Below are 22,090 nucleotides of genomic sequence, written 5' to 3'. Positions count from 1 at the left end.
CAAGTTTAAGATTAAATGTAGGTCTCCCATATCGTGGGGAAACAGTCCACCCACTCCTCTGGCTGTGGTTAATCAAACTCTCAGATTTCATGAAAAAATAAAACTCTGGCCTTCTCCATTTTGAATGAGAACATTGCAGTTGTAAGAAGCCAAACAGTAAAGAAAATATTTCCCCATATCATGTTGTTCAACCAAAAGGGAGGTTATGCACAACTTGAACTTATAATGCCTGGTTCGTTGTTTTTTTCCTAAAAAAGGTCATAGAATCTGATAGTTTTAAAAATGGCTTATGTAAAGCCAGGATTATAAAAGAAGATTTGTATGCACCCCAAATCTAAACCCCAGGTTTATAAAAGCCATCTTTAAAATAAAAACTTTTAAAGTTGCTGGGTTTTCCTAATCAAAACATAATTTCCTATAAATCCCAGGTCTAATTCCACAGGGCCCTAACGTTTTGGTCATGCCCCTTCCCATTTTTTGGATTTGGTTATTTTTCCACTATAAATCAGAGCATCGGAGCGGTCCGCTCCCGAGGAATGTGCCTGAGCCCACGAGGGCTGGGACAGAGGGCTGCATGGGGAGGGAGGCAGTTTGCCTTTTACCAAGGGGGAACCACCCACATGCTGGGAGGATGGGATGGGGGCCCAGCCATTATCTGAACAGCTCCACTGCCACCAGGGGAATGAAGTAAAGCAGATACAAACAACTGGAAATGCTGCCAAAGTATCGGGCTCCGAGTCCTCCGGAGCCTGCGGATGCTGTAATCGTTCATTGTCTGCTGAAATAGGTTCTCGATTTCCCTGTATTTGCTGTCAGCGCTGCTGACTTCTACTAGCTAGGAAAAAAAGGAAAAAAAGTTAAAATGCAACACAGACCAAGGCATTGCAGTGCCTTGGGTTACACCTCACCAGTCACTCCCAAAGGACCTAGGGATGAGCCACTGTGGGTGCCATCGTGGCCTGGGATTTTTCAGAACCCACTCTCATTTATTCATGGCCCTTTCTTCACCCTCACTCCTGTCCCACTGTGCTCTAAACTCCTACTCTGGGAGCTTGTCCTTAATACAAAGAAGCGATTGCTCTCTGTGGAACACACTTCTCCTGCTCAGAGAGCATCTATGGTGCTAAGCAAGGTAAAACAAAGCTGTGCAAAGACATTGGGGATTCAGAATAGGTGTCCAGCTGGAAAAGAGAAGGTGAAATCATTGTTCTATGTCAAGTGCACACATCTTTCTTGTGCACTAACTTGTCTTTATAGACAAGCCCTGATGTTACTGTAGTGAGCCATCAAAGCAGCTTTATTTATAAACACACTGCCTGATGTTTCAAAAACACACAAGACCTAAATCTCATTATTACAATACTAAATGAGCTAATGGTCCCCTTAACACGCATGCTTTGATTTGAAATTCTAGAGCGTGACTGAGTTTCAAAGGAGAAACAGTCCTGTGAATAAGGAGCACTGATGCTCAACCTCCAGATCATCAGCTGTCATCTAGGTCAAAGCAAAAGCATAATGGATAAACCATCATTTCTGTGCACTGGCCATTTAGATGTACAACGCTGTGGAGTGACAGGACAGTCTTGTGTCCCCTACAAAGCTCTTCTGCAAAGCCATCCATGTCCCCCTTGTAGCTGCAGATTTTGAAGAGACAGGCTTGCAAGCTGAAAACTAACAAAACCACTCCCCTGGACTCAGGCATGTATTTTAGATAGGCTTGACACAAGCCATTGCAAACTACAACTTTTCCCAAAGTACTGACTAGGTATGAACAGATATATACTTCATATCCTATTTCAGGCAGGGCTGAATGGTCCCAGTCTTAAGGAAACATGACGTATGTGAACAGCATCTGATTGACTGTTTAAAACAAGTTTGACCAAGATTAACAAACTCAAGGAATTTCCATTAGACAGCGTGCTGGTCATGTTTCAGGGTTTGCCTCAGAAAACTTTCCCTCTTTATATTCTATATAAGCTCTTCTCCCTTACTGACACACGTAGAGAATGTCCATGTATGTTATAGTGACACTCTGCAGCAAGATGCATCACATGCTTTCAGCAAAGTGTTACCTTTTCCTTCACTGCCTGGCTACATGCTTATAAATGTTTAAAGCCTAATAATATCCCAACCTAGTCCTCTCTGAAGAAAGTACTTTTCAAGCACGATCCCTGCATCACCTGTCCTTATCCCCACGAGGCCATATTGGCCTCTTTTGGCAGTAAACTACAAAAAAAAATAGTAGTGGCATGAGCAGTTCACACAATACCTGTGGAGAGCCTAAGAAACCATTTAAACTATCCTTTTCCTGAATTATATGGCAGGACCATGCAATTTAACCCATTGGGAGAGGTATCAGAGAAGGAAAAGCCCACCAAAACCATGCCAGATTATCAAAATCTGCCTCTTGTTCCAACAAGAACACTCACTTTCTTCCCATTTCTCTTATTTCCTCTGACTGCTAAAAGACTCTACCCATGCCTGTTCCAACAACACTGCACAAATATCCTTTAATTCATGTCTCCACTCTTCCAGTCCCACTCTTCCTCCTTCTCCAGATGACAGCATCCACAACTCAGGATGTCAGTCTTATTCCCTGAGCTTCCCAGCTCACTAGCAGGCTGCATGGCAAACCAAAAATATGTTTTCCCCAGGCTATATGGCAATGCATGCCTGAGTTGGACCTGAGTTGTTTCACATTGTCACCAGTATCAGCATCAATAGAAGAATACAGAACACCATTCTAGAGACGACATCATGGTAGAGTTTTTCTGTCTCCATCAGCTTTACTTGAACACCCCCAGCCATGTAACTTCTCATCAGCAGCAAGTGGGAAACTGCCCTGGCAGCCTCCAGGCCGCTGGGATTTCCCCTTGCAGCGTGCCTGCCACAGTGACAGCCTGTCAAACCCACCGCCCAGCCTACCTGCACGAAACCTGCATCAGCAGATCAGTGAGTCATCCTAAAGCAGAGAGAACTTGATAAACAGGAAAATAATAAGCATAACATCCCATACCTGTCCTTGTCCTGTTGCCTACTGCCACTTGCTGCAGTGCTGGGACTTCTGCAGGTTTTTTATCACAGTCTGAGGATTCAGATTTCTCTGGACAGTTTCTTGAAAGAGAAGACAAATGCACCACGAATGAGAAAGGAGGATTTTGCCATCTGGGAATGCTGCCCAGGAGAGCAGATGTCATTGTGCAACACAGTGGGATTAGCCTCGCTCGTGCTGCTCCTGCACCCAGTCCCTCCTCTGCTCCCTGCTATTTCTGCTTCAGGCATTTCTCTGTCAGGAAGAGGGGATCCATGCAGATGTTTTGTGCTGTAGCAGCTGACTGAGGAGCTGTTTATCCCCATCACTCAATTTCACATTTTCTTCCCTTCACATGGATTCTGTCTCCAAAGCCACAAAGACTCAGGGGGTTGCTGACTTGGTTTACAGCCAGCACCAGCTCCTTTCGCGTGGTCGAAAAAAGAGACCCTCTCCTCTCTGACCTCATGTTGATAGCACAGGGTGAACACCCACAGGCATTTGAAGTGCTGCCTGTGAAAATTTTGGGCAAGTTCATGGACATTTTTTCGACTGTGCCTCACTCCAAGTGGTCAAAGCATGTGGATACTCAGAGAACCTTTTGTTCCATTCATAGTAGTATGATCTCTATCACAAAAACAGGCCTTTTTGAACTATGTGGTCCTTCTCTGAGGATCCAGAGCCTGCTTTACTCATGTTACATCTTCGCTGTTTTCCAGCAGTGCAACATAAAGCCTCACACTGGGCTCCCCATCCCAGGTACTCTCACTGCTCTGCTGTTTGCTGGAGATGCTCAGGGTAATTCCTGCAGCCACCCACAACCTGGCAGCTGGCACTGCCCATACCAGACAAGGCTCTGATGATGGATGATGCCTCAGAGGCTGGGGAAGCCCAGAACCTGTTGCTTGCAGCCACCCTGAGCGTCTGGCAGCCTCTCCAGCAAACGCCAGATTCACCAGCCCCCACATAGTTGACGTGCCTGGATTCTGTCGGATGACTCAGGCTCAGCTTTATGGCTAGGGAAGATGTAAGAATAAAAACTCCACACAGTCACTTGCAAGAACACAATAATGGAGCAGAGGTATGAGAAGATAAAACCCAGAAGGAGCTACTGAAATGGTGCTCAGTCACCATCTAAGTGCTAATTCACTGGCCTGCTTATAGCTCACTCACCCTGCAAAAATCTTGGACAAACTTCTCTCTTTTTCCAGCTGTTGAAGAAGGCCACCAGAGAAGCCATGCTCTTTTTCCAGCCCCAGACTGGAGAAGGGGACACCCAACCTATCTCTTGCTCCCTCAGGCTGGTTTGGAAGATACTATATGGTGATGCACACCACCTCCTTTAGGCATAAGACATACACACTTTCAAACATTTTAACCAAGGCTGCCTTCCACAGCTTACAGCCTCCTTCAAATATGATATATCATGAGCAACTGTCACTGCACACGATTTCATTTTAAGCTTTGCACAGAATGTATATATACCACTGAAAATCAAATGCAGTTCTCAATTAGCTTACGCTGTGCTGCACCAACCTTTCTCCTTCTCTGTTCCTCTCCCCCAAGGCAAAGGCCACAGCAGCTTGTGGGGTTTTTTTCTGCTTGGAAGAGCCCTAGCTGTAAAGGACATTCACACCCAAGGAAAAGCAGAGTCACCAGAATGTCATGCTCACTGTGCACCATGGTAAACCGGGTTCATGTAGAAAGTCAAATTACAATGCATGCAACAACCACCTATGTTGTATATGCACAAGAGGGACAACAAGTCCATGATGAATTAGTCACTATTATTCCCCTGAACATCCTTATTTCAGTCCTTGATTTCCCAATTGTAAAATCATAAGAAAGGTTCCCATATTTACAGCCTTAGCTCAGCATGGTGTAACGTCATGGAGACAGAGACACTACTCTAAAATGTCTCTCTGTTCAGACCAGAGCCATGCCCAGTTTGGATTAGTCTGCAAAAACTGTTTCTGTTTTCTCTGTTTTATAATTCACTTCCTTCCCTTTCCCCTTTTTACTGTGCTAAGAGAGGCTGCTTGTGCTCCATGAAATGTTCCCTCATTGCTCTCACATTCAAGCAGAAAAGGATTTTCAATGACTTTTTGGAAAAGCAGCTACATGACAGTTAGCTCCCCTGAAAGTATGTCAAGAGGTAAGCACACAAACCTTTTACCTTCGAAATCTGTCTCATATTTCTGTGAACCAACTTGAAATTCAAAAGTGCACTGATGAGTTTGAAAGCACAGCTCCACATCTGCAGAAGTTGTAGGGGAAGCACCTTGTTCTGTATGGTACAAAGGAAAACGATATTTGTTAGCAATGTGCTTTGGGGCACAGGGTGTTGCACACTTCACAGAGTCAGATTTAGCACCTGTACAAGTCATGGGGAAAAGCTGGTGATTGAAACCAGCCAGACCAGAGACTCGTCCCTGAGCTGTGGCAGGTTCTCTCTGCTGTCTTTGCCACCACAAATCAGAGGGGGTCTCTCCTGTCCATCTCCTCTCTCTGCGTCCCCCTCGGACTGCTGGTGCCTGCAGTGCAGCCTGTGCACGTCATCTCCCTTCACTGCCCTTGCGCAGTGCCAATCCACTTCGATCGCTGCAGCCCTTCACCCTCCTCTGACTGCCTTGGGAGGAAGCCTCCTTCCAGCAGCTCTGGGAATACTTGCCACAAGATGTTCTGGATGCTAAAATTTTATGCAGATTAAAAAAAAAAAAAAGTGATAGAATAATTACTGAAAGAATAATGCATCCAGGCTTATTACATATATAGGTACCAACTCTGGTGCAGATTCCCAGGCCAAAAATTGCTGGAGGCAGGGAGTGCATTTGGGGAAAATATCACTACATGACTGCCTTGAGCTAATAATTTTCTTTGGGCACATCTGTCAATCAGCAATGGGTTAGATGTACCTCTCGTTCTGTCATGTTCCAGCCTTACCTGCACTTTGTGGGAAGGACACAGCAGGGAGTGACTGATATAGGGTGCTGGGCATGAGTGAGAGATGCTCACCTGCTTCCCATATTCAACCTAATGGTTGTGCCCAACCAACCAATATCATCAGCATTGCACGCTGCCCGTGGAGCGGGCATCAGGGATGGACAGATAGTGCAGAAAGATGACCAGGGGCAATAAAAAAGGCAAATCAGTCTCTGCTGGTCCCCAGAGCATTTGCAATAAGCCTGCAGCCCTTCGGTGTGCTCTGCGGCACCTCCACCTACAACCATAGAACCATAGAATCATTTCCGTTAAAAGAGACCGTTAGGATCATTGAGTCCAACCATAACTTAACCTAACTCTAGCACTAAACCATGTCTCTAAGAACCTCGTCTAAATGCCATTTAAACACCTTCAGGAATCGTGACTCCACCACATTCCTGGGCAGCCCGTTCCAGTGCTTCACAACCCTTTCCATGAAGAAATTTTTCCTAATACCCGATCTAAACCTCCCTTGGTGCAACTTGAGGCCATTTCCTCTTGCCCTATCACTTGTTTTGTGGGAGAAGAGACCAACACCCTCCATGCTACGACCTCCTTTCAGGTAGTTGTAGACAGTGATAAGGTCTCCCCTCAGCCTGCTGTGGGTCAAAATCTGCTCTGCTCTGCACTTAGTGCTCAGCAGCTGCAACTAAAAGCTGACGTTTTGGGAGAGGACAACTGACCCGGTTGTGGTGCGGATGCTCGTGAAGAGCAGGACCCAGCAAATCCTACGAGCTGCTGACGGTTACAGCTGGACTTAAGCGATACCTCCCCAGTCCCGCACCTCCTCACGACCTCCCTCTCACCATACCCCAAATCCTGCAGCCTCCTGCACTGTCCTCCCCTACAGCAGCTCCCCGCACCCGGCCAGCCCTCCCCGCGGCGGGGCTCCGGAGCCAGGCTGGCTCTTCCCGGCTGCCTGGGCAGCGGGGCGGCGGCCCCGGCAGGTCCCCACGGCCGGGCGGGCACCGCCACCTAGGGACCCGGCAGCAGAAGGCGGCGCACCCCGGCGCACCCCGGCGCACCCCGCAGCCCTCCCGCCACCGGACAGCGGCGGCTCTGCCGCGGCTCCTGCCTGCACAGGCTCCTCCGGGGCACGGCTGGGAAGAAAACGTGAAAGCAGACAGAATGAGGAGCACCGATTTTGGTGTCGGGTCTTGCAGCGCGCCTTGAACATCTCCTCTGCCTAGCACAGGCAGCAAAGCATGAAAATTTGGGTAACCACCTTTTTTGGGTACTCCTAGTTCCCTCTCCCCTCTTCCCCTTTATTAAGTGCCATTTCCATTGTCACTGGCAGTCACAATGACTCTGCACGCGTATTTGAAGATCTGTCTGACAGCTGAAGAACAGATTGTCACCTGCTTTTGCTCTTTTTTTTATTATTATTATTCTTGGAGTTATCCTGACTGACAGATCAAGAGGCCTGGCATGGTATGGGTCCTGCGCCCTGTCACTCAGCAGAGTCATGTACAGGGGCTCCCAAATTCACCTTCCGCTCCCACCCCTTCCCACTCCCTCTGCTAAGGCTGGGGCTATATCCCTCCTTACACCAACATCTGCACATGTCCTTGAGCCTGCTCAGTGGAAGATCCCCTTCTTCCTACCCTCGATCTCCTTCTTCCATCCTGCCCTTCATGCTGCTGTAGCACTGACTGCTTACAATTCGTGAAATGTTTCTTACCCCTCTTGTACCTCTGCCTTCAAGCCTTCTCCCAGAACACACTGCGTTGCAGCGACGATCACATCCCACCTGCATTAGACATCAAGCACAAAGATATTTCACCATTGAAGTTGATCTCATACTGCCAAGAACCCGTTTGAAACTGGAGAATGTCTTTCTGGTCAGCCTGAAATGACTTCTCCGCCTGTGTAGAGGTTACAGTGGCGCCACAGTGGTTGGGAGACTAGCAAAAGGAGGGGAAACACCCATCAGAAGAAAGTTTTGGCTTAAAGGGCCTGCAGAGCAGCATTTTATTTGCTGAGCAGGGGTAACTGCCTATGACTTGGAGTTTCCTAGTGCAGAGGCCCACCCCAGCCCTACCTCACCTCCCAGCAGAAGCTGTTTGCTGGACTCTGCCCTCACTTGCTCCAGCCACTGCTCCCTCCTCATCGCAGCATGCACGGACAAGTTCTGGTAGGGTGGCATAACCCTAGAGCCCCATCCATCTCTGCAGGCTTTGGTGCTCACCACCTTCTCCTCGGCCCTTCCGTGTAGGATTGGAGAACATTACCATGGTTCTCAAAATGGTCATGTTTTCCTATTGTTCCTTGTCAGCGCGTGGGACAGCTTTCTGGCACTCTCTTCTGCAATGAGTTATTAGGATTTCCAAAAGAAAAGAACACTCTCCTCACAGATGCACACACAGCATAAAAATTGTTTACGTTAAAGCAATTTTGAAAGGTTCTGGTTTGGCCAAGAAAATAAACAGCATTCAGACCTCAACCTCACAGTGTCCTGAGTGATATAAGTAAGATTCTGAGAGGCTGCTGTATACATCAAAATGCACACACACCATGGGGAGGCACTGAGGTAAGACCCAGGAGATGTGTGAAAGGTACTGCCTGTAAAGGGCAAAAGAAAGCGCAGCCTCTGAAGGGTGGCTGGCACATGAGCAGGGAGAGGACGGATGCTTACTGCGTCCCCGTATCCCTGCTCTAACCAAGCCATCCAGCCAGTACCAGCGGTTTTCCATACTGCCCACAGGTGAGAACCAGCATCTGACACACTGAGAGGAAAGACATGGAAGTGGAAGAAAAAAGAAAAAAAAAAATCAGTCCCTGGTAGCTACAGAAATCCATAACCTCCATTTCCACCTCTTCCATCCACTGGGTCCACCTTCTCCTCCCAGTGCCGCTATTGCAGCTGGATGGGTACTGCCAGCTAGGGATATGCCACCTCAAACTGAGCACATCACACCTCTCCTCCAGTTGGCTCCTGCCTCCAAACGACTCATGGTTTGGCCACCAGCAGGCTTTTTTTGTCATCTGTGTATTCAGATTTCTCTGGACTATGCCTTGAAAGAAAACACGAAGGCATGCAGAAGTAGAGCAGCTATTCAAGAAATGGATAATTCTACCACAGATCCCAGTGCCACAACATGATGCAGGCACCACAAGTCTGCAGCAGTTCAAGAAATTCTGAACAAACCCACAGGGGAAGAGAAATCCTTTGAGATCCGTTAACTACAAAGACATTATCTCAGGCATAGAAGTGCCCGAGCTGCATGTCGCTGGCAGTGAGGGATCTATCACTACTTGATGCTCCTCCTCCTCTCTTCCAGGGATCCAGGGCCTGGCACTGCTGGAGACAGGAGCTGGGCTAGCATGCTGTGGCATGTCCCTGTTCAGCCACTCTTATATAGAGAGGGATACCAAAAATTGCTATCACAGCCATGCGATGCCTGTCTTTCTTCTCTGTGTTATTCCTGGAACACGGAGTAATTTTGTCTAGTGCTGCTCCTGCTTGAACTGTCAGCATGAGCAGTGCAGAGACATGTCCATCTGTGAAGGCTCCTCTTTTGATCTCATCACCCAGCCAGTTTTGAGCTATTGCAATCCCACTCCTCAAAAACTGATCTGGGCCCTTAAAATGGTACCTATACGTGTTTTAGATCTTCTCTTGCTCTGCTTTGAACATCACCCCATCCTTTTTGCGCGCAAACATCAGTTGCCCAAATAATGTCCATCACAGCAAACAGCTCCACAGTCCAGCAGCCACCCTAGGGCGATGGAGAATGACAGGCTGTTTCTCATGCAGCTCTCCTCCTACATGGCCCCAGCAAACCCAGGTCTTCTCCTTAGCACTTCCTTCTTCGCAACACCTTCCTCCCTTGTTCATGGTGCCACATGCACCAAGATCTATGTGTTAGTCTCTTTTGTGTGTGTATGTGTGTGTTAAATACCATGACTTTCCTTTTCTAATGTTTTAGTTGTGCGGGTCTCCAATATTTCCAGCAATTAAATCACAAAGTTAGGCAAAAGAAAGGGAAATTTATATATTTCACACATTTCATGCTCTCAGACACAAATAGCATCTCCCCTACTTCTCACTTTTTTTTTTTCCTAGTAAGTGCTTTTAAAGTTGTGCTTTTCCTCTGGTGTAGACAGACACTTCTACTGGTCATTGGGCTACATGAGGCATATTCAGGAGAGAAGCTGAACTACAGAGTCAGCAGCGTATCACATGTATTAAATTATAAACAAGTAAGTATTTAATTTTTAAAGTTTATCTCATATTTCTATGAATGAAGTCGAAATTTCAGAGCGCCTTCCTGATCTGCCTGAAATGCCTTCTCCACCTGGGAGATGTCACCAAGGCTGCAGACAAGGTTGAAGGCTACAGAAATGAAGGTAATGATGGTGTTTGTTATAGGCAATTGGTTTTTAATGCTCTTTACAAGGTGTGTGTAAAGGTTTAGCATAACATCAAAACCAAAATAGTTAACAGTCAAAGTAGCGCTGTACTGTACTTTAGAGAAGCAGCTTTTTGAATACAACTTTTTCAGCTTTCCGGGGAGTTACAGAATCATAGAATAGAACTGTAGAATCATTTTGGCTGGAAGAGACCCTCAAGATCATTGAGTCCAACCATTAACCTACTCCGGCACTAAACCATGTCCCTAAGAACCTCATCTATGCATCTTTAAACACCTCTAGGGATGGCGAATCCACCACTTCCCTGGGCAGCCTGTTCCAGTGCTTCACAACCCTTTCTGTGAAGAATTTTTTCTTAATATCCAATCTGAACCTTCCCTGGCACAATTTGAGGCCATTTCCTCTTGTTACCTGAGAGAAGAGACCAACACCCTCCATGCTACAACCTCCCTCCCCGCCAAATTTATATAATGTGTGTGTAATATATGTGAGTGCATGTGTACAGGTGAAAAACAAACAAGCCTTGACAAAGATTTCAGCTGCTCCTAGGACAGACATCTGTGCTTAAAGGTGGCACTCAGAAGCTCCCCTGAGAGTATCAGTGACACTCCAAGCCAGCACTATGTGACTATGGAGAAAGCCAGTGTGCCACCTGACAGGCAGCCCTTGCAAAAAAACCCAAACATTCAAACCAGGACTTCTCCACTAGTGGCTGGGACTTGGAGCTGGGTTTTTCAGGGTTGCAATGGAGTTTACCTGCTTCCTGTACTTGATCCACTGCAGGGAATTGTCCAGCCACTACCAGTGGGTTTCTGTGTATCAGGAGTGATCAAAAGTGCAGTACTGTCTCAGAAAAGATGAAAGGAAAAAAAAAAGATAAATAGATAAATAAACAGAAAAAATATATTATCAGCTTGTGGCAGGCTGCTTAACAGTAATCTTGAGAGGGAAACCCAAACTCAGCAGTAATTCCTGGACTGTTGACCATTTCACAGCCCAGAAAATTTTCTGGTTACCAAATCCTCAAGAAAGAGAACAAGTCCTACAAGGTTTTTATTTTTCTTTTTTGCCTGTGCCAGAGCCCAGACGTGCCCTTTTGTGCCCTCTGAGTGTGGTATATGCACTGAGCAGATGCCTGACCCCAGTTACGTAGCAATAGTATTATTTGGTTGTTATTGATGTTTCACCTGTAGAAGTCAATATTTCTGAATTCCCTGGGTTGCCCAATAAAACCTCAGCAGATGTGGGAACAGGTCACCTGGCTACCAAGTCCATTTCCTTTATGCTGCCCACTGCAATGAGCTGCTTCCAGTGGTGAGCAACAGCTTTCACAATCCTCATGAACTCACCAAAAGGTTTCTGTTCATTTCTGTCTCAGTTAATAGCATTTAGATGGAGAGGAGTCCTGTAAATGGCCTTCCCAGCTGCTACCTAACAAAGATTTTGCTTTACTTATGAGTCCTATTAATTATGTTTCAGATTTAGGGAGCTGCCTGGATACCACAGTTTAACAGGAGCAAGCAGAACTAGAAATTGAGGAGGAAAAAAAAGAAAACAAATCCAAAGCTTGACCTGGGAAGGGAAAGAAAAGCTGGTGAGCAGGACACATCATGGAGTTACTCAGACTATACGAAAACAGCAGCAGCTGGAGGAGGTCCTGATGCGAAAAATGTATTTTTGATAGTGCCGCCACGACGTTTAGGTTTAGTTAGTAGCCTACAGTTTCATGCAGCAAAACTAATCACATCTCAGACTATAATAAAGAAATGTAGAGAAGGCTTTCTGTTAGTAAGGAATCTGAGTTGCTCAGTGGGGGAAAAAAAAGGCTTTTTTAAAGATGTTGTGATAGATGTGAGGACTTTCAGTCAAATAAGTTATGTGAAGGGAGATATTGTGTAATTGCTAATACAAGGTCAGATTTTATGAGGATCGGAGAGGAAAAAGGATGTGGAAAAGACTCTTAGAAGAACCTCCTTGAGCTGAGAGGAGAAATGAAGGTCAGTGGGCCTTCAGGACAGAAGAATGGATCATAGCTTGAGATGAATGCCACAGAGTATAGGTAAAAAATCATAAACCTACAGGAACTTTTAAAAGGAAAATGAACTGGAAGATGCAATGGGCTATCTGCAGAATGCAGTCAGAAAGTCTGCAAGAAACAAGAGTGAAAGCGTGCACGAAGTGTTAAGGAAAGCAGAGGCCAATTGACTTCTAACATCTCCTTGGGACTTAGTAAAGGGAAAACCATTTTGAAAAAAAAAAATGAAATAAAGAGACCAAAACTTAATATACAGTCCAAGAAAAATTATTCAGAGAACACACAGTGAAATAAAGCTTCTCTTTGGGGATGGGTAAAGACACGGTTTCCTCCAGTGGTGGGGATATCACGTGTAGACACTTCCCAAGTATAGTATAGGTTGAGCTCTGGTGCACCGAGTAATGGGTCCTCTGACATTGCAGTAAACCATCTGGAAGGAAAATGTAAGCTTATTAAGAGCAGATGGATAAGAACCAGGTCAGCCTTTTCTATTGCTTCTATTTGTAAGCTAAATGTAAAAGTAATTTTGGAACGACAGTTTGAGTTGTTTTGGGAAATGGTGTCTAGGACTCAACATGGCAGACAACAGGCTTCATCAAAAGAAACAGGACTGCAAAAGAGCAAGAACAATTTGAAAAAGTTGTTTGCTGAGCAGTGGAAGTCTGATTGCTACAGATCTGTCTCCTGCAGCCCCTAGCTGAGGACCTCTGCCCTCCCCCAAACCCTCAGCCCCCCACCACTGCCACAGCTACACATTGATTTGAAGTAGTTATTCCCTCGATTCAGAAACAGTCTTGTTAAATAATGCAATTGTTGAGCATGTCATGCCAAGAACAGGATCTGTATTTTCTTCACCTGGCACCCATACAGTGGTAGTACCAGGTTATGGGGCTCAAGTTGATTTTTAGGAGGTTAAATGTTTTGGAAAATAACATGCCATTCAGCCTGCTCAAGCAAGCATTAAGTTTCTACAGTTTAATCATCCTGTAATGAATTCTGTCAAAACTGTTTAAAAGGATTCTAAAAAATGCTGAAAAGTCAAATTTAGCACCAGTAAATTAGAAGAAAGCCTGAAAACTTGCTGAGGTGTTATTTAATAGAAAGCCTAGAATGGGTGCATGAATATGTAACCAACTGCATTAAAACCAGGGACACTGTGAAGTCCTAAGAGCACCACAAGAAAAACAATTAGGAATGCATTACATTGAAAAGATCATTTGAGAATTTGGTCATCTTTGCATTTGGGGATTCCTGTGGAGGCAGCTGACCTCTCAGCAGAGCCCCTTCCCCTCTGGCCTCCTGCAGCAACCACACTTCCAAAAAACCTCCCATGGTGGCACAGATGAAGTGCCCCACAGCACCCTCCTAATGGGAACCTGTTTGAAAGGTAGAGAGTTAATTAACCAAGTAATTTGTAAGTAATTAGTAATTAGCCAAGATACCAACTGGTCATTTCATCTCATGTTGAGGGCAGCTTTACTCCCTGTCCTTGGGCAGAAAGAGCTTCATGAACAGATCCTGCACCTGGGTTGGGGCAACCCCCAGTATCAATACAGGCTGGGGGATGAAGGGATTAAGAGCGGACCTGACAAGAAGGACTTGGGGGTACCGGTGGGTGAAAGACTGGACATGAGCCGGCAATGTGTGCTTGCAGCCTAGAAGGGCCCACTTGTATCTTGGGCTGCATCAAAAGCAGCGTGGCCAGCAGGTCAAGGGAGGTGATTCTGCCCCTCTGCTCCGCTCTGGTGAGACCCCACCTGGAGTCCTGTGTCCAGCTCTGGAGCCCTCAGCACAGGAAACATGGACCTGTTGGAGAGGGGCCGGAGGAGCCACAGAAATGGTCAGAGGGCTGGAACAGCTCTGCTGTGAGGACAGGCTGAGAGAGCTGGGGTTGTTCAGCCTGGAGAAGAGAAGGCTCTGAGGAGACCTTATTGTGGCCTCTCAGTGCTTAAAAGGGGCCTATAAGAAAGATGAGGACAAACTTTTTAGCAGGGCCTGTTGCAATAGGACAAGGGGTAATGGCTTTAAACCGAAGGAGGGGAGATTCAGGCTACTCACGAAGAGACTTTTTTTTACAATGAGGGTGGTAAAACACTGGAACAGTGTTGAGGTTGGAAGGGACCTTTAAAGGTCATCTAGTCCAACCCCCTGCCATGAGCAGGGACATCTTCAGCTAGATCAGGTTGCTCAGAGCCCCGTCCAGCCCGGCCTTGAATGTCTCCAGGGATGGGGCATCGACCACCTCTCTGGGCAACCTGGGCCAGTGTTTCACCACCCTCAGTGTAAAACATTTCTTCCTCATGTCTAGCCTGAAGCTCCTCTCCTTTATTTTAAAACCACTACCCCTTGTTCTATCAGGGACACTACTTTTGGCAGTGACACAAACTGAGAGTAGCAGAGTGACCTCGATATAGTGTGGGATCCTCAAGGAGCGCTTTTGCTTCAGAGATGGTACTCAGACACCTACAAAGCCAACAATAGCTACTCCTCAGCTGTCCCACACCACAGCACACCATTAGAGCTGTGCACACCAGCCCTATGGCTGATCTTCTGAGTATAATACCTGGCCCCTAATTATTGAGGATTGTGTGAACTCTCTCTGCAGCCAGAAGTATTTTTTACTTATTGGAAAATCTCCTTTTCTTCCAAACTCTGCATATTTACACCTGTCCTCTCCTCTCTGCCTGGTTTCCTCTTTTTCAGACCAACAAAAACCCCTTTTTCAGTGACTGGCCTACCCCTCAGCAGGGTCTCACTTACTTTCTCCTGCCTCTAAGGAGGCTGGAAACAGATTTCGCCTATGTGATAGATGGTTTGTACAAGGGCATCGTTCCACACAGCATTTTCTCTAACAGCAAAACTCTTACCAATTCCTCCATCTCCCAGCTCCATCCTGCCCAAAAGCCGCACACAGAATCCTGCCCACTCCATAAGCTGATGAAGTCAGGGAGCAAATTTACACAATGTTGCAAGGACCAAGGTAGGGTGATGGCTGGAAATGGCCTTTATTCATTCCTTTCCCATCCTCATGAGTGCAGGGCTTGGAGACAGCAAGGGGAGGGTGATTGCGAGGTGAAGGCTGCCCATGCACAGCACCCTCTGGGTGCCACAGCTAGGCTCTAAGTCTGTAAATTGAAAAAATATTTCTATATAAACCCATCTGTTTGTAAAATTAACTGCTCAAAACAGACTTTTTGTTATTATTTGTACAAAAAATTCCCAGATTCACGTTTATGCAAAGCACAGGCTGCAGATCTATGACAAACAACAAAAACTAGTCAAAGAGGTCACCAAAATGCAGTTTTCCAATGCAGTGGTATTCATAGCAGAGGACAGCAATTAACTCTTGTACACCACTTATTGAGAAAGATGTGAGGCAGACAACTCGCTGCCATTTTCCCTCTTCTCTTCTCTTCTTCTCTTTCTCTTCTCTTTCTCCTCTTCTCTTTCTCTTCCTCTCTTCTCTTTCTGTTCTCTTTCTCTTCTTCTCTTCTTCTCTCCCCTCTCCTCTTCCCCTCTTTTCATTAAAATTATTACATATTCAGGAAAAAGCCTATTTCAGTGACTTTCACCGTTACTTCCTGACTGCACAGAAAGTTCTCTACTGTGGCTGGCAGGATTATAGCACTAATTTGCAAATGAACAACCTTTAAGCTCCCGCTTCCTGCAAGAAGAGATGGGACATGGAAGTGCACCAAATACGGCAGCTCAGGGACTCGTTGCAGTCAGCTGCATTTCTGACATTTTCTAAGGATAATGATTGTGCCTGAAGATAGCAGGCTTTAGGAAAGCTGATGAGATCCCACACACATCTATACTCTTGCTTCTTCCCACTCATGGCATGGACAACTGAGCCATTTGTGACTCCTTTGCTGAATTACAACAGCTTATGCAGAAAGTCTGTTTTAAAATAAACCATTAAGTTTTGTTTCATCCTAAATATTTTCCCACTATCCACCATGTTTCAACTACTGTGTCCATCATCCAAGCTTTCCCTTGTCCACCCCAGTTGGAGCACACACCACTGAGGTGCTTCTCAGCCTGGAGAAGCGCCAGGCAGCAGCAGGACAACTCAAAAGAGCCACCACCAGCTCCAGTCTGCAGGGTGGGAAGCAGGGGGGCTGTGCCATCGGCTGCCCCTCACAAAGCCCCTTTTCCGCACCGCCCACTGCTGCAAGCACTGGCTCTGCAGCCCTGGTGGGACACTGCCGTGTGCTGTTATTCAGCTTCAACATAGACCTCCTCACTCCTAATGTCATGGTGCAGTGGGGATTTAATTTCAGCAGCTGCAATATCCCCGATTCTCTTGACATATAGCCAGTGGGGACAGAGCAAGGACAAGGCGTCACAGAGGCAGGGGGAGTTGATATAGAAGAACAAGGTGAGAAGAGCTGTCAGTAACGTGACCAGGAAACAAAGCAGAGTTCCTTGCCAGCATTAGGTACAAAACCTCTGGGATGCAGGAACTTCCTGCCATTTACTGGAAGGACAGGCCACAGTTCCTGTCCTGTGCACCATGATGTAGGTATTTTCACTTTCCCTCCTGCGTTCTCCACCCAGTCTCCCTGTGGCACATCAGCACCATCACAGGCAGGAATCATCCCCTAGTGACTATATCAGCTGATCATGTACTCAGCAGTGCCGCTTCCAGCAGCGAAAGGTGTCACTACATCAGGTTACACAAGGCAGGTACATCCACTCAGACTAGAGATAAAGTGGAGATTAAAGTTGAGCACTTTCTACCGGCAAAAGAATAACCCTACCAAAAAACTATGCTCCAAAATCCTTCAGGGAACTGATATTGGTTCACTGCGCTACAAAATGGTCTAAAGCTACTACTAATATTCAACAAACATTAAAAAAAAGAGATTTACTAAAGTGTAATTTATTCAGTGCAAATTTAAAGGAGATTCCACTATTCATTACAGGATCATGCACTGGGCACCAGTTCTGTACTCCACGATATAGGCAGGGTAAATCTGGTGCTTCTCAAAGACAACAAAAATGGAAGGGTCTGTTGGGTCATCCACGCAGCTGTCATAAAGTCGGTTTTTACTGCCAGGTCTGGGTGGAGGGCGAAGGTATTTGTGGTTTCCCTGAACAAAGTCTCCAACAAGAACATGAGCTACAAACATTGTGTAGTGACCATGCTGAGAGGAACAGTACTGGTGAGAATAGCTGGCATCTCTGGCAAAGTAGCTTCCTGGGAACCAGAAAAAGCCACAGGTAAACCAATAAATCAACCAAGGAACAAACATCTGCTATCAGCACTTTGACAAGCCAGTGACTCAACAACCCCAGGTTGCTCCACATGCAACCTCACCAGGTGTTTCCACATCAGCTTATTTTAAAGCATTGACAGACTCTAGCCACATTTTGCCATCAGCCTCCCAGTCCCACCTGTCCAAAAGCTTTGCTGAACAGCAAATAGTGGGGGTTTTAGCCCCTTCTGAAAGAGGATTGCTGCTGATACTGCCTGCAGCGATGCAAAGGCACACAGACAACAGTGCCCTGCTGGCGGGAGTGCAGGGGTCAGGGACAGTCGGTCGCACCCACCCACCAGCCTGGCCAGAGTCTGCAGCCCGCCCTGCTGCAGCCCCTGAACCCACACTTCGAATCACGGAATCATAGAACATCCTGAGTTGGAAAGGACCCACAAGGATCATTGAGTCCAGCTCCTGTCCCTGCACAGGACAACCCCACAGGTCACACCATGTGTCTGAGGGCTTGTCCAGTCTCTTCTTGAACACTGTCAGGCTTGGGGCCGTGACACCTCCCTGGGGAGCCTGTTCCAGTGCTCCACCACCCTCTGGGGGAAGAACCTTTTCCTAATGTCCAACCTAAACCTCCCCTAGCACATCTCCCTGCCATTCTCTCAGGTTCTGTCATTTGTTGCCAAAGGGAAGAGCTCAGCGCCTGCCGCTCCTCCTCCCGTTGTGAGGAAGCTGTAGCCACCGTGAGGTCTCCCCTCCGTCTCCTTTTCTCCAAGCTGAACAAACCAAGTGGCTTTAGCCGCTTCTCGTATGGCTTCCCCTCCAAACCCTTCACCAACTTTATGGCTCTCCTATGGACATTCTCTAGTAGTAGCTTTATATCCTTTGTACCTTTCCCATATGTTGTCCCATGAGTCCCACAGATCCTCCAGTCAAAGTTCTGCTCACAGATGGCAGACACGTGGGATGGATTTGTCCCGTGAAACAGGAGCCGCTCATCCACTGATTTTGATTTATTGAGCTTCTTCATTTGCTCCTTTTGCCTAGGAACCAAAAAAAAAAGACACATTACTCTGGTTCAAATGAGGACAATTTCCCAACTCAACTCCTCCTGCTTTTGGGTCATGAAGGAACAGTGACACAAACCACTCTCAGTGGGGTTACTGCCTGCTTTGCACTTCTGTTGGTACCCTGCTGCACAGCTGGCTCCCTCCAGCAAAACAAAAAGTTCTCATCATGACTATGGACTGTGTCACCCACAACTACATACCACATGAGAGAGTAAAGAGACAAACATCTCTTGACTGGGAATTGGTCAATTCCCAGGTTATATAAATCCTGAATGCATAAATATGGTTATAAAACCGAGCTGTATGAAGCTACAGTGAAGATTGTATAATCTCTGTCCCTATCTTTACCACTTAAAAATTCCTGTTTTTTAAAAAATCCTATGTGGAAGAGACTAAGAAACAAAAAGAATAAACGCGAGATACCACAGGTCAAGTCATGGTGAGGGAAAATAACTCATTTTAAATAACACTACCAAGAACCTCACAAGCAACCTCTTAGGTTATGTCATAAAGAAAACACAGAGACAACCGCAATAGCCCAATAACAGAGAGAGAAGCCCCAGCCCTGGCCTCTCTCAGGGCTGCCTCAGGGGACCCTCAGCCGCAGGGACCAGGGGCCACCCAACACCATGAGCAATGGCAAGGCTCTGGACAAGCTCATGGACAGAAGCAGGACACCACTTATGAGAGTATGGGACTCACTATGGAACAGCAGGGAAGAGCATCTGGGGATTGCACAGGACTTATAATGCACTGTTTAACAGAAGAAGTGTCGGTGGGAGAAGGGAGGGAACAGAATGGACTGAGGGCAAGCAAACATGGGAAAATAGATCCATAAGGGGGTAAAAAGGGCTGGTTGTGTATAAACAGGCAACTGGCTGCTCAGTAGGCTTGTCTGGCCATGCCCTGAGCCTGATCAGTGCGGGCTGCCTATCTTCTCATTAAATTCCATTTCTAACTCTTACCTGGGTGATAGACTCTCCAAGTCTGCGTGCATGCATGCGTATGGGGGTCTGGGTGCAGCAACTGGAGGTGGGACCGTGGGTCGCAGGGGGGAGCTGCATGTCCACAGCACCAGCAACTGCAGCAAGCAAGGGTCCGATCACTAGCCAATATAAGGTTGAACAGCTAGTGAGGAGGGTAGCTGGCCCGGGAGGCAGGTATTGGGGCAGTCATAAGTCTGGGCCAGATGCTGGAGAGACCAGAGTGTCTGAGCTTGCTCAGCAGAGGTACCAGGAGGTCTGGGCCAACCACTGACACCATGAAGTCTACAGAGACCCATTTGCACATGTGTGTTTATGCAGAACATAACTGGAGATGAGAGGACCCAGGAGCCACCACACGGGTAGACTGAGTGTCTAAGACCAGCTCCTGGAGGGACCCATACATGTGCATACACTCCAGTCAGAGGCTTCCATCCCAATCAGCCAGAGGAAGGCAACAGGACGAGGCCTTTGGTGTTGTTCATGGTTGCACAAGTGCTGTGCTGTCTGTGTTGGGTTTTATGGCCAGCGGTGTGCATGTTCATACACTTTGTGTGTAGGCGTGTGTTTGTGCCTGTATGCACACGAGGAAGACGTGCTGAACCTGGTTACCAGCTGGACCCAGGCACACAGACACATGGCAGTCACACCTCTGCTAAGCTGCTGGATCTGGTGACTCCTAATGTAGACTGTGGAGGACAATAGATCAGGAAATACAGCCCTCTGCTAGCATCAGGATAATGAAATAAACTAGATACAAACCACTGAAAAACTTGCCAAAGTGTTGGGTTCTGGATCCTCTGCAGCTGGTGGATGCAGCAATCTTTCATCGTCTTCTCAAATAGCGTCTTAATTTTTCCATATTCACAGGAAGTGTCGCTGAGCTTTACCAACTGAAAATTTTAAAAACACCAAAAATAAGGGATTACTGATACAAACAACTCCCAATCCTTCCAAAGGACTCATCAACCTCCTCACATCAGAGGAAAAGCCCTGCCATTAAAATCACAAGCCTCTCCTGTCTTTCGAGCTAACCATCCTTTCCCACCTTCACTCCCACTCCCCATGCTGGAAGTGCAGGCACTGACTGAGGGAAATTAATGCAGTCCCATGTGAACTTCCTTTGGTGGACACACCTCTGTATCTAGATTGTTTTTACTTCAGAGTAACCTAAATATGAAGTGCATAGCAGTATTGAGGCTGGAAAAGAGTCAATATCAGTTGCATCTTAATTTGACACTTTAGTTCCTTCTAGCTCCCTTCCTAGAGGACTAAGCCCTAGTTTTACCGCGGCAAATAACATTTTGCCTCAAATCAACAGAGGAAATACTGCAGCACCCCCTTAAGATGTGAGTCATCCAGTTTATCAGAGGATTAAGTGCCTTGGGAGAGCACAAAGGGCAGGTTAGACCAGTAATGGCCAAAAGGGCATTTTTTTATCCTGCATGGTGTATGTAGGGGATCTCAGAGAGCGTCCCAGGAGACACAGATCTATACTGAAATGTGAAACTGTCAGTCTTGTTTCACCTCGTAGTTGTTTATCTTATAAAATATGTCTAAAAGCTGAGAACATCTCAAGTGCCTTGGGTCATGTTCTCAGAAAAATCAGTATAGGACGCAGTTCATCCTGCCCGTTTGGAGAGCTGGAAAGACCTACCTTGAACCCGATATCAGGCAGTGCAGATTTGTCCCATTCTGGAGGACAGACAAAATGTGATAGAGTAATATTTTGTCTGAAGAAAAGAAAAGGAGCAAGTCATTCCGTGATACTCCTAACTCAATCCTCCTTCCAAAAGATCCAGCTGCTGGCTTTATGGCAGCCTTCAGGCATCCCTGGATTATTACTTTTGTTTTGCATTCAACATAACCATTATCCCTTTCTCCAGTTTAGATTGCCACACAAATCCTCAAGACAGTAATGACCCTCTTGGCAGGCCAAGACACTGGTAGGAGAGTCTCAAAGGAGAAGTAACCTGCTCCTAGCTGGGTGGCTTATACAACTGCTCCACCTAACCCACCACACATACTGCTTGAACCTCTAGGAAACTGGAGCATGAGTCCTCTCCCTCCATGTGGCTACTCATCTCTAAATCACAGGGGAGACAACGGGTGACCTGCCCCTACCTGTCCCCAGGACCAGGCCTCTCAGGAGGCTGCAGGTGGGCAGTCGTGCCCTGCAGGAGCTACGGCACCGCTCAGTGCTCAACAGCGTCCAGCGCTAAGGCCCTCCTGGCCTGTGCGGTTTAACCCAGGCAACAGGAGCATTAGCACCCATTCAGGAGCTGAGGTTCGTTTTCTTTTTGAATCGACCCACCTTTGGTTTAACCAACCCTCACAAATGGAACCCTTGGCTTCAAACGCACTGTCTGCTGCTGAGTTTCTGAAGGAAACAAGGCTCTTTT

At 46.7% G+C, this 22,090-nt stretch overlaps 1 protein-coding gene across 9 annotated transcripts in view; it reads right to left on the bottom strand.

Moving 5' to 3' along the window:
- The window catches only part of LOC136003233 (protein mono-ADP-ribosyltransferase PARP12-like), a 30,693-nt gene that overhangs the window by 3,014 nt on the left and 5,589 nt on the right, over nucleotides 1–22,090 (bottom strand). For 4 of the 9 annotated variants that reach the window (XM_065658642.1, XM_065658643.1, XM_065658638.1 and 1 more), the window contains 5 exons: nucleotides 21,346–21,421; nucleotides 20,451–20,581; nucleotides 18,527–18,678; nucleotides 5,201–5,318; nucleotides 3,017–3,114 (listed from right to left, as the gene is read on the bottom strand). In XM_065658642.1, the coding sequence (XP_065514714.1) occupies nucleotides 3,017–3,114; nucleotides 5,201–5,318; nucleotides 18,527–18,678; nucleotides 20,451–20,581; nucleotides 21,346–21,421 (575 nt within the window). Of the gene's footprint in view, nucleotides 1–3,016; nucleotides 3,115–4,567; nucleotides 4,649–5,200; nucleotides 5,319–15,395; nucleotides 15,548–17,300; nucleotides 17,626–18,526; nucleotides 18,679–20,450; nucleotides 20,582–21,345; nucleotides 21,422–22,090 lie in introns of those variants that run through there. The other 5 variants (XM_065658640.1, XM_065658641.1, XM_065658646.1 and 2 more) reach the window with 5 other exon arrangements.

The sequence above is a fragment of the Caloenas nicobarica genome, chromosome 1 (assembly GCF_036013445.1).
Source record: "Caloenas nicobarica isolate bCalNic1 chromosome 1, bCalNic1.hap1, whole genome shotgun sequence".
Classification (NCBI taxonomy): domain Eukaryota; kingdom Metazoa; phylum Chordata; class Aves; order Columbiformes; family Columbidae; genus Caloenas; species Caloenas nicobarica.
Note: the sequence above shows the minus strand (reverse complement) of the source record. Positions and strands in the feature narration are given on the sequence as shown.